Source organism: Ctenocephalides felis, unplaced genomic scaffold, assembly GCF_003426905.1.
Source record: "Ctenocephalides felis isolate EL2017-DRISC unplaced genomic scaffold, ASM342690v1 CF-g0.4_SCAFFOLD_03573, whole genome shotgun sequence".
NCBI lineage: Eukaryota > Metazoa > Arthropoda > Insecta > Siphonaptera > Pulicidae > Ctenocephalides > Ctenocephalides felis.
The window spans coordinates 16633247-16646375 of NW_020539727.1; the positions used below are offsets into that span (position 1 = coordinate 16633247).

The 13129-nt window shown below is 28.3% G+C and overlaps 2 protein-coding genes across 2 annotated transcripts; one reads left to right on the forward strand and one right to left on the reverse strand.

Annotated features, from left to right (window-relative positions):
• The first annotated feature begins 340 nt into the window (after positions 1 to 340).
• On the forward strand, positions 341 to 1192 carry LOC113389651 (protein tipE-like). The gene has a single exon (XM_026626670.1). The coding sequence runs from the start codon at positions 341 to 343 to the stop codon at positions 1190 to 1192; it is 852 nt and encodes a 283-aa protein (XP_026482455.1).
• Positions 1193 to 8727: 7535 nt separating this feature from the next.
• LOC113389652 (zinc finger protein 83-like) lies at positions 8728 to 9849 on the reverse strand. The gene is made up of 2 exons (XM_026626671.1): positions 9706 to 9849; positions 8728 to 9638 (listed from the first exon to the last, which is right to left on the reverse strand). Exons 1-2 carry the CDS (start codon positions 9731 to 9733, stop codon positions 8728 to 8730), a joined length of 939 nt encoding a protein of 312 aa, XP_026482456.1. The 5' UTR covers positions 9734 to 9849.
• Positions 9850 to 13129: the final 3280 nt, after the last annotated feature.

Here is a 13129-nt window from a genome sequence, read left to right on the forward strand (position 1 = left end):
CGACCTAGTGTGGAACGTGTTAGTTGTCCTAAAAACTCTTAGTTGTTTTGAAATTGAATTGTGACTGATTTGATCTAAAATGCAATGTATTAGTTTTGTGTTTGTTTCAAAACTCAAGTAAGTACTTGCATAATTGTCCAAAATGTATCTTCGAGAGTTAAAAACAAATTTTGGCGAACTGTAGCATCCACTACACTTTACACCAACACCATGACTAGTTCACTTTGCATCTACCCATCAAATCCTAGAACAACCATATATGATAATAATAATAATATGATACCCCAACCAACTATTACCCCGGAGCAATGATTATTAGCCAAGAACTTTCTACTTCGTCATGAGGAGCGGCAGCTCAGAGCTGCTGCTTGACCGCAGGCCGGCGGAGACAAATCAGCAGCAGCAGCAAAGACTAGCCCAGGCTCCTTTGTTAGACGACGAAGACGAGGCTAGAAGGCGCAAATTGCTGCTCCTAGCCGCTGCTGCAGCTGCTCCTTCCAAGAGCAAACCCCAACAAAGAAGTTGCCGGGAACGGGTATGGTTTTACACGACTGCTGCTCTGGCTCTGATCAGCGCAGGAGCTGGTTCAAGTTTGTTGTTTTTGGTACCTTTGTATGTGGATCCTGCGATATCGACTTTGATGGCTAATTTTTCGTCGCAGGCTGTCACTTGCCAGACTTCTAGAAGGGAAGACTTGGCTGGTTTGAATAATTGTTCTTGGAGCTCTTGCAGGGAAGGTTGTACTAGTGATATGTACAGGTGCACACATATCTATGTATCCTACACAGTGCCACCTGATGAAGACAACATGACGTCTACGGAAACTTATGAAGACCTAATGCTTAACCCTATTAATGGCACCCGGGTCGAAGACGCCCAACTCTTCGTCAACATCAAGGGGTGTGGGTATCCCCCCAGGATAGATTGTGGGAATTTCACGGATTATTATGGTACCGAAGGTGTGGAGTTTCCTTGTTACTATTCAAAACAAAATCGGACGATAGTTATGACCAAATACGATAGAGACGAACAGGTTAAAGTGATTGTGCATTTTTTTGCGGTGCCCTTTGTGGTGACCCTGGTTGCTTCGGTGACTTTGTGCGTGATGCACTGCGATTGCAGGGCTACTGTTTCTGCATCTGATAGGAGGAGGAGACCTCCGAGGCGACAGAGGATTGGGAATATAAGGTAAATGAATTTTTATTACATCAACTATAATTTGCTGTACTAATATTTCTTATAAACAACGTCCTTTTTAGAAGACATCCGATGGTTTTCTTCTCTAGTTGATAAATTTGTTGTCAGAATGCGTTGATTTTGTAGGTCAAATTAAACCTGTTATTTTTAACTTCCCGTAGGGTAAGTTATTGTAATGGGCCGAAAATCGGAATTGAAAATTTTTACATTTCTCGACGTTTTGAAGGTTTCTGAACATTTTGGCATACCTCAGAAATATGAATGTGTGTGTGTGTGTATGTATGTATGGATACAAATTTCCAATCACGTTTTCGGGCGCACGGATCAACCGATTTGAATGGTTAAAAAAACATTCGATTCCTATCGATAGGGAAAAGACCTGATTAGTTTTTGAAAAAGGCAGGTCCAGCCGTTTCGAGGATACGCAGCAAAGAGTGCAGAAAATAGAAATCGACTTTTTGAGAGAACGGAGTATCCGATTTGAATGATCTAAAAAACATTCAATTAATAATGATTGGGAGAAGTGTTTATCAGGTTTTGGCAAAGTCAGGCCCAGGCATTTCGAAGATACGTAGCTAAATATCTAAAGTAGTTTTTGAGAGAACTAAGCGTCCGATTTAAATGATTCAAAGAACTTTCTGCTTGTCGAGAACAAAATAATCGATTTTGGGGAAAAAAATTGTCCCATTTTTTTTTTTTTTTTTTTTAGTTTTTTGTATATCGAAAATATTTATTTTTAATTCTGACTATAGTTTTAATATACTTTACAAATAATTTCAACTTTGCAATTCAGTTTATATAATTCTTATAAATATTAGACAATGTTACAATATGTATAATAATCTATTTGAAAACATTCAGTAATCCTCGAACATTTCGTTACGGTACGGGAAGTTCCAGCAATTTGCCTTAAGGCACGATGCCACCCACCCCACTAGTTAATACTGGTTTTATTAAAATGGCAAAAACAATTAGTCTTACAAAATCAACGCATCCTATTATTTGTATTATTATATTATATTTGTATTATTATATTTTGTATTTCTATGGCATACTCTTCCACAGAAATGTTTCAAATGTTTTAACTGTCCAGTAAAGGACATTCAATAAATTTGATGAATTTACAATAGTCGGCCGAAAAGATATTTCGTTTTTTAGCAATAAATAGAAAATTCGGGACATTTTTTTAGTGTTTTTCAAATAACTCACAAATGTCATATGGGAGTTAGTTATTTATTAAATGTCATATGGGAGAGTTAGTTTAGGAGAAACTAGATTAAATTTACAATAATTCCATGCAAACAGTTGCACATGGTCCGATAGAAATGTTTTGAATAAAATGACTTTGAATTCGATATTTCATTCTTAAGCAATAAATATAGAAAATTCGGGACATTTTTTTGGTTCTTGTCAAATAACTCAAAAATTTCATATAAAACCACCCCTTTTAGATAGGGTAAAACTAGATAAAATTTACAACATTTCCTTGGAAATACTTTTACACACTCCGATATAAAAGTTTTGAATAAAACGACTTTGAATTCGATTTTTCATTCCTCAGTGGATTCAATAGTGGATTTGGAAAATTTTTTTAGTTTTAGTTAGTTTAGGAAAAACTAGATAAAATTTACTACAATTCCATGCCAAATAATCATATTTTTTCAAACTTTGATGATTTTTATTTTAATAATATATATATATTTTTTTAATAATATAATGATGTAATATTTTAGTATGTTCTGAGACCATAATACGTATCGCCAAAAGAAGATATAAAATTAGCAAATCTGATTTTTTTTCATGAAATTTCGATATAAACTTTCCCTTTCGGAAGTTAAATAGAAGATTTTTTATGTGTCCTCTGAACACACTGTTTTATACTAGTGTGAAAATAACTTAATGAATTTTTTCATAATGGTTGATTTACCTAATATATATATATATATATATTATAATGTCAAATATCTCCCTTCCGCTTTTTTGCTCTTGGTTTATAATACAAAAAGGCGGAAGGGAGATATTTGACAACCTAATATTATTTTATAAAAACCTGTCGACATGCAAAATGTCCATATATTCTTCACATATTCATGAATCAAATTACCATTATCATTATTATTTGTCTTCATATAATATTCCACGTACGATATATATGTATATCCTTGAATTTTGGGCATTTATATATTTTTTTACATAATTCTGATATTTGATATTGAATTATGTAATAAAATACATGTATTACATGTATTGTAAAAAATTATGAAAATGGGGGTAGATTTACAAATATTATTTTCTAATTTTTGTTAGATAATTTTTATCAAAGATTGGTACGTTTCAAGTTTTATTAAAAATATTTTTAAACTTAACTTTGTTTTTCTTTTAATATTTGGTTGAATGGCTAAAAACTTATTACAATGAATAAATTTTAAAATGATGTTTTTATCATCTTTTAGTAAAGTCTCTAAGAAGGAAATCAATATTAATTATACAATTTATAAAATATTCAGTATTGATTCAGTATGGTTTGTATATTTAAAAAATCGATTTACTTCAAGAAATTTCTACATTACTATTTTATGTATAAGAAATTTGTTCTTTTGTGCAAAAGGCATTCAACCTTCGACAAACATTTCTTCAGGTAAATTTATTTTAAGTTTACCAGTCGATTTTCACACATTTTTCAGGTAGTTTTAAAGTAAATCCTGAAACAGGTTTTAAAAGTAATTTATGATACTACTACGTGACTTGAATGCAAAAATATACGAAGGCAGTATTTTCCCAACAAAATATATATACAATATATTTGTTTTTTCTTCCAAGAATTTCTTACAGTAAGTAAATATTTAACCAATAACCAAAATATTTAATTAATATCCAAGTTTCTTCTGCCAGAAATTAAAAATTAATTCAGATTCTCTTCTGACTGAATTAATTTATGAAAACACAAGTAAATAAATATATATTCTCAAATATATCTCATGTAAATTTATACGTATTAAATATTTTTAACTAAACCATAAAAACCAAATTTTTCCTGTTACAAATTAAAAATTAAATCAAATTAAAAATTAAACCAAATTTTTCATCTGATTGAAATAATTTAAGATAGCTTATTTAAATATATATAATATTAAATATATATATATATATATATATTATATATATATATATATATATATATATATATATAATTAAGAAATAATTAGTATATATTTATATTTAAGTTTTCAACTAAATTATAAAAAGACCAATTTTATCTTTTACCAGAATTCGAATAATAAGTTAACTTATTTTAATTAAATTTCTTTTTTATTAAAATAATTTTTAAATATTAAATTGAATAAATTAATTAATTATAAAAAATATAAAAATTATGACAAAGATAAAAATTATAAAAATTATAAAAAAACTGAGAAGAATGTTATCACTAACTTGTTGATTAAGAATTGCAAAACTAGCTTCATCACTATAGTAATATAATTTATATTTGATTTTTTTTATTAAACAATGTAAACAAAACATGCGGCTTTATAATTACGAGGGTCGGTTCAATATCGAATTACTGACAGCCTGATATCAAGCAGTAGGAATATTCATTTTCACTTAAAAATCTACATCCAAAATTTGGTTTGAATTGAAAATAGCCCTTTCCTAGCAATTATATGAAAATAAAATATGATAATAATGAACAATCGAATGCAAAGTCGTTTTATTCAAAACTTTTATTTGGAAGAGCATGGAATTTTAGTGAATTTTATCTAGTTTCTCCTAAGCTAACTCAAAAGGAGCACTTTCATATAACATTTGTGGCTAATTTGACAAAAACCAAAAAAATGTTCCAAATTTTCTATTTCGTTTCATTAGGATGGCAAAAGATTAGCCAACCATTAGCAATTAGAAATGGCTTTAAAATTAGCAAAAAAAAAATAATTAGCAGTCTACAAAGCTTGTCTAATTGTGTAAAAAATGTTAATATTAATTTAAATTAAAAAATAATATGAAGAACTACATTTATGATATATGTAATCGTTCCAGTATTTTATACAGCAGATGGTTAATATTTCACAAAATAATTCATTCAAGAAAAATATTACAAAGTTTTTAATAATTATTTAACACTATCTAACTAAAAAAGGGTGCTTTCATATAAAATTTGTGAGTTATTTGACAAAAACCAAAAAAAAGTCTCAAATTTTATTCTATTTATTGCTAAAAAACGAAATATAAAATACAAAGTCGTTTTATTCAAAACTTTCATATCGGACTGTATATAAGTGTTTATAAGGATTTGTAGTAAATTTTATCTAATTTTACGCTATCTAACTGAAGAGGGGTGCTTTCATATAAAAATTGTAAGTTATTTGACAGAAACCAGAAAAATGTCCCGAATTTTCTATTAATGAATGATGAAAGCTAAAGAATGATGAAAGCTAAAGAATGATGAAATATCGAATTCAAAGTCGTTTTATTCAAAACTTTTATATCAGACTGTATATAAGTGTTTATAAGAATTTGTAATAAATTTTATCTAGTTTCACCCTATCTAACTGAAAAGGGGTGTTTCCATATAAAATTTGTGAGTTATTTGACAAAAACCAAAAAAATGACCCATTTACTAATATGGTGATAAAGTTCATGCACTAAACAGTCCTACAAAAATTGGTAGAATTATGAAAACTAATTAAAATTTGGATAAATATGTTTCAATTTTAAGGCATACAAGCACGTGTCTGTTTGATAAATATCAATTGGAAATCGTAATGTTTAGATTTAATTGTAATCAAAAACTTTATTTTAAAAACAGTTGAAAATTTTAATCTAAGTATCTAAGTCTTACTATTTCTAATATTGTTATTTTGTTATATTTTAATATTTTTCTAGTATTATTTTATTATTCAGAAATTTTATTTATATTATTTATTAATTTTATTTTTATTATTATTTGCTTATATTTTATATCAAATCATATTACGGATATTATTTTCATGTAAATTTTATCCTTTGCACTTTTATTTATTTAAATTTATGTTATTATTTATCAATATTACTAGATGTTATTAATTTAACAGTTGTAATAATTATTGAAAAAAAAAATAAAAAAAATCTAAATCTCAATTTCACTTGATTAAGTCAATTTTTACTTGCCTCAAGACAATATGCCCCTCACAACTAGTTTCAATAACAATCCAAAATACCTACAAAACTATTTATTTCTCCTTACATAATTTATAAAAAATAAATGGCAATGAGTCGAGTTGTCGTCGAGTCGTGACACTGTGTCATAAATATTAGAAGAGCATCAGAATTGATAGGGGCCCCCTTGAAATGGTATCATTTTCTATAACGGCAGCTCTTACATCGATTTTAGATTGCCTTTCATTTTATCCACCCTTAAAGACTCCTATAGTCGTTTTATTTATGATCGAAAGACATGCGAAATGCGACAGACACAAGATGGGAGGACTTTGCGAAAAAATATTAATGGTAAGAAATTGTTTATGAAATATTATATATATATATATATATATATATATATATATACTAGCTGATCCGACAGACGTTGTCCTGTACTCATGTCTACAATTTTTTAATATAATATACTAATATTTACCGTTTACCTAAAAATAATAATTATGGTTTTTTAAATTACTCCTCGCGCCAAAATGCATATAGATTTATAATATGAGCGATGTTAAATGTAGAACTGCTTTAAATAAAATAATGAGTTGCAATTCCCACACTATATTGGAAGTAGAAGTCTTTTAAACAGAATAACATAACCATAACCATAACATAACACTGGTACTTGATGTTGGATTAAATTAATTTAATTTTTTATTATTTAAGATATCCAAAATTGCATCTTAAACTTCTCCTAATCGATATCGTGAGGGCCGAATTGTATGTATTCATCTTTACTTTCCCATTTGTTGTTTCAAAGTGAAATTTTTACGAATTTTAAAAATATTGTGGAAAGATTAGTAAAAGATGCAAAGAAATTATATATTAAAAAAAAAACTCTGTTCAAAATTTAATATCTGAATCTTGTGTTGACGCCCCCTAAGGCGTGCGCTCGTAATTTTCGCATGCGTCGCATTAAAGGTAGGACCGGCCCTGATTAATACTTAATTTCATATTTTAAGTGAATTAATTTGTCATATCCTGTTCATAAGTGTATCATTTAATCTGCCATACATATACTGTATTTTATATTATTTTAATTTCTGGCACTTCTCAGCTGCCTTTCGGCAAAAATAATGTAGAATCTAATATTGTCTAGGCTCATAAGTAAATTGAAATTTTTGGCAGATGATAGTTTTCATTCGTTTTCAATGCAAACAATGGCATGTCGTTTTTTGCATTTTTTCCATTTATTTCTACAATATTGCACATACATCCCAGTACTTTATAATCACATACATCCTAGAAAATTTCTTTAACAAACTTCAGAAAGATTTATCAAAATCCGAATAATCATTTAGAAGGAGTATACAGTGAGTGCTTGTAATTTAATATGAACTTTATATAATAGCAATAAAGCTTCAATTGATTCTACGTTTTAGTTAAAAAACGTTTGTATGAGAATAAGAAAAGGGCTGTTTTTAGGGTTTTCTCAGCAATTATTCGATTTTTTCCTTGGACTTCAACGAACATTTTAAAAAAGGAATTGGCCAAGTCTAAATTATTTTCACTTTGGAACTCGAGAGTAAAATGAACCTAATTCCAAAATTTCATGAAAATTGTAGCACAGTAAAAAAATTCAGACCCAAAACGCTCCATTGACTTGATTAAATATTCCGTATCCAAAACCAAACATATGAATTTTTGACATAATTGATTTCTTAGCTGTTTTTTTGACAATAATAATGTAGACATTACATTTTCTTATTCATAATCATAAATATATTATATTCTAACATTGTCTAGATTACTCATAATTGAATTGAAATTTCGGACAGGTGAGAGTTCTCATCAAACTATTTTCAATGTCAAACAATGATATGTCGTTTTTTGTAAAAATAATTTTTTTCCATTTATTTCTATAATATTATATTTTATAATCATTCACATCCTTCAAATTTTCCTTAACAAACTTCAGAAAAATTTATCAAAATCAGAATAATCGTTTAGGAGGAGTATCTTTACATACATCGATAAAGGATACATTCATCTACATTTGGATACATCATTACAGAAGAATTTTAGATATAAGATATAAATATATATATATATATATATATATATATATTTTAAATTTATTATCTTAAATAAAAATCTGATGTCATTCTGCTTGATATCAAGCTGGGATTGAATCCGAAACCAGTGGTTGCTCGTCAATGTTTATTCATGCTTAAATTATAAAAATTAAAATACAAAATGATATAATATGTAATAATTGCTTTGATTTTCAATAAATGCATATAATTTAATTTTTACTGTATATTTCATACTATTTATACATTCTATTATAAGTAAGATTATTTTATAACATGTTTACAAATATTTAAATTTAATTTAACAGATATTTTTCTAATTTTCAACACGCTTCTTACTATGAATGGCCATGTGTCTCTTCAAATCGAATGATCGTGTAAATGCTTTATTGCATATTTCACATTTGTAAGGACGCTCTCCATTATGAATTAGCATGTGTTTTTTCAGATTACCTGAATCTGTAAAATTCTTCTTGGATATATTACACTTATGTGGTCGCTCACCACTGTGAGTGACCATGTGATTCTTCAGATGGTGTGGAAGGGTGAATGCCTTGTTACAAATATTGCATTTATGGGGGCGCTCACCACTGTGAATGATCATGTGTCTGTTCAGACTATTTAAATGTCTGAAAGTCCTATTGCATACATTGCATTCATGAGGACGTTCTTCATTGTGTATCAGCATGTGATTTTTTAGACTACCTAACTGTGTGAATGTCTTATTGCATATTACACATTTATGAGGTTGCTCACCGCTATGAATCCTCATGTGTTTCCTCAGATAATTTGAGCTTGCAAATGTCTTATTGCATATACTGCATGCATACGGTCGCTCATCACTGTGAATGAGCATGTGATCTTTTAGATGACTTGTATGTAAGAATGTCTTATAGCATATATTACACTTATGGAGGCGCTCACCACTATGAATGAGGATGTGAGTTCTCAGATTAGATTTTAGTGTGAACGTCTTCTTGCATGTACTGCACTCATAGGGACGCTCACCACTATGGGTGAACATGTGACGTTTCAGATGGCTTAGGTTAATGAATGTCTTATTGCATTCACTGCATTTATGTGGACGCTCACCAGTGTGAATGGTCATGTGATTTTTCAAAACACGTAATTGATTGAAAGTCTTTTGACAAATTTCACATTCGTAAGGGCGTTCATTGCTATGACTAGGCTTGTGATCAACCATGTGTTTTATTAGATGATGGGAATCTGCAAATGATTGATTACAAATGTCACAATCAAAAGACTCCTGTTTGACTTCATTTTCAATTGTCACCTCGGAGTTCATGAATCTTTCTAAACATGTATCATTATCATCAGAACACGATTCAGATTTAACGATAGCATCAAGATCATAAAATTCATCATCATTTTTGCTTTCAATGTCTTCTGCTGAATATTCTGGTGGTTCAATTTTAATTACCTGATCATTCATAGACGTAATTGTTTTGTCTGACATTTTTAAATGTTTCTAATGCTTATACTCACTAAATATTTACGAAATTATTCTTACAAAATATTAATCTAATTTAATCAACAATTTTTTAAAGTATTACGAATGATTTCAACTAAAATTTAATTCATTATTTGACATGTGAAGCATAGAGCAATGTTTTCAAAAAGATGAGACATTTACCAAAGCGCGTTGATATTTAGCAAGTGGCGCTGCTCTTTTTCAAATGCCACAAACTGGCCACAAACGTCTTTATTATTAATTTCAAAATGATTAATAACCTAGACAATTAATTAATATTAAATGATTTAGAGGAGAATTTATTAATTCCATGTCCTGCAAAAGATATTAGCTTTGTTTGTTTATTTCAAATCTAAATCATGTTCAAGAGCTGAAGATGGAACGTACATAGATCCGAAACGTCGACAATAAATAATAATTTTTTGAAAAACTTTTTGGTTTTTTCATACTATTGGATTCCTTGTCCGAAACTCAACACATATATACAGATCGAAGAGTTAGGACATTTTTACTAGCTAATTAATTCAAAATTGGTTCAGTAGTTTAGGAGCACATTTTGTATAACTACGTGACACACACACACACACACATATTATATATATATATATATATATATATATATATATATATATATATATAGTTAACTAGTAGTACACGGCATCGTGTCTTAAGGCAAATTGCTGAAACTTCCCGTGCCGCAATTTAAATATTTTAGAAGCTTTAAAATTTTTCGAAAAATTTTTTAATTTGAAATATTTTTTTATATTTTGAAATTTTTTGAAGCGCGTAAGCACTCTGTTTACGGTTATACATTTTTACGAAACACGAAGAAATGTAAACAAAATTTGTACTTATTATTAAAATCTTTATAAAATATCTGTTAATTTGATATGCATATGTTTAATGATCATTTTTGTGCGCCAAATGACTTTTCTTTTACTTTTCTATTGGATCTCCGAAATCGCTAGTCCTGCCTTCCTAAAAATTTAATCAGTCTTGCATTTTGTTAATACAAATAAAATGTTTTTTGAATCATTCAGATCGAACGTCCGCTTGAGAAATCCGTTTTCTCAAAGACTGAATTACCATTTTGCACTTTTTATCCCGTATCTTCGAAACGGCTTGTCCTGCCTTTGCAAAAAACTAAACAATACGTCTTAATGTCCATGTTAAAAAGTTAAAAAATAATTGTTGTTATACGAAAGTATGAGTAGATGACATTTATTTCTAATCAAATATTAACACAAATTGTAATAGACAAAAATTACACAAGTTAAAATAAACTAACTCTTCGGCAAAAATTTTAGATTAGAAAATCACCGAAATTAAATAATTATCCCAAAAAAGTTTCTTTTTTGCCAAATCATTCGATTAGTTAATTTTATAATATCTCGATCGTTCAAGTCTTTCTGAATAAAAATGATTGGAATCTAGGGAATGCAATACCGATGGAAAAATTCAATACCGGTATTTCGGTAATTTTTCATTTTAAAACCGGAATACCGGTAAATTACCGGTATTTTTATTATCTTAAACAAACGTAAACAAAATTGAAAGTTACTAGTACAAATATAAAAAATGTATATACAACTACAACTATATTCTACTAAACAATAAAAATAATAAAATAAAACAATAAGTTTATTTTTTTAAATAATAATTCAACAAAAGTATATCCAATTTAATTAATTCATTATCACTATCGAGTATATTGAGTACTTTTTACCAAAAACAAACTTATGAGTAAGAAAGACCAAAAACTCATAAAAGATCATATAACATTATTATAAGTATTGTCTGTGTCCGATGTGTTAAATTGGAATAATTTCCAATAATTAAAAAAATATTTTTTCAACACTTATTTAGGATCCGATACTTTATCGAGATAAATAATAAGATACTATAATTGTTGAGTATTGTTATTTGAAACAATGTGATAGTTCTATAATATTTTCAAACTTCGAAACGTTTTCGAAAAATAATATTTTATAAATGTAATAAGAAGCAAAAATATTTAGTAATTATCCTAATTAATAATTATAATTATATATATTATAATAATTATTAATTATTTTGTATAAAGTTGAAAAAAAAGATTACGCAGAGGTAATGATATAAAATATTTTGGCGCAAATATCACTTAAAAAACCGTTACATTTTTGTATAAGATGAAACAAACAGCATTATCTATTAGGACAATTCTATTTACTGTAACACGATATAAAGCCTTTATAGTAAAGCAATAAACATTCAATTTAATGACGAGTTGAGATAATATTTGACATTTGTTTATCCTATAGAATCACTTGAAGATATAGCTGTTTATGCGATTATCGAATTCAAAGATTCAAAGAGAAATTTAAACTTCCGTGTATTATGTATCAAATAGCGCTTATGTAAAAATACCGAAAATACCGGTATTTTTGGGGTAAATACCGGTAAAAATACCGCCGAAAAATCGGGCGGTTTACCGGTAATTCGGTATACCGGTATACCGATATTGCATTCCCTATTGGAAACCACCGACTTAATTAATAACTAATTGATTTAAAGACAAAATGTTGCAATCTGGAATTGATTAATTTGATTGAAAATCTATAATCATAATAATTTGAGTGCACAAATCCGCACATAAAATGACATGACGAAAAGCTCGGCTCATTATTTCAAAATTTAATGAATTTTTATAATTAATCACTTATTGTTCTTCCATAAAATTTATGTTAGTTTAGACTATAATTTTTATCATCATATAGAGTTTTTTTTTTTAAAAAAAAGATTTCTACAATTAATTACGAAGATAACGGTGCGGCCGATCTTTACGAAAAACTAATCAGCACGATTGCCAACTGAAAACTTTCGAACAGTTTTTGAATTTTGAACTTGGTTCAGAAATGTTGAAATGACGGATTTTTTAAGAACCTTGAATTTTTTGTCGACTATATCAAAGCGGATCGACCGATTTAAGTGATTCAAAAAACATTTGATTCGTGTTTATAAATTGGCAAAGGCAGGTCCAGCGGTTTCGGAGATGCAAAAAAAGTTTCAATTAATTTGGTGATGCAGTTTTTGAAGGAACTGGTCATCCGATTAGAATGTTTCGAAAAATATATTGCTTGTGTTGAAGGTGTGAAACAATGATTAACAGTATTTATAATATTTATCATTGATTAATTTTAAACCTCGAATATTTAATTAATGTTTGGATACCTATTCGTATGTATTC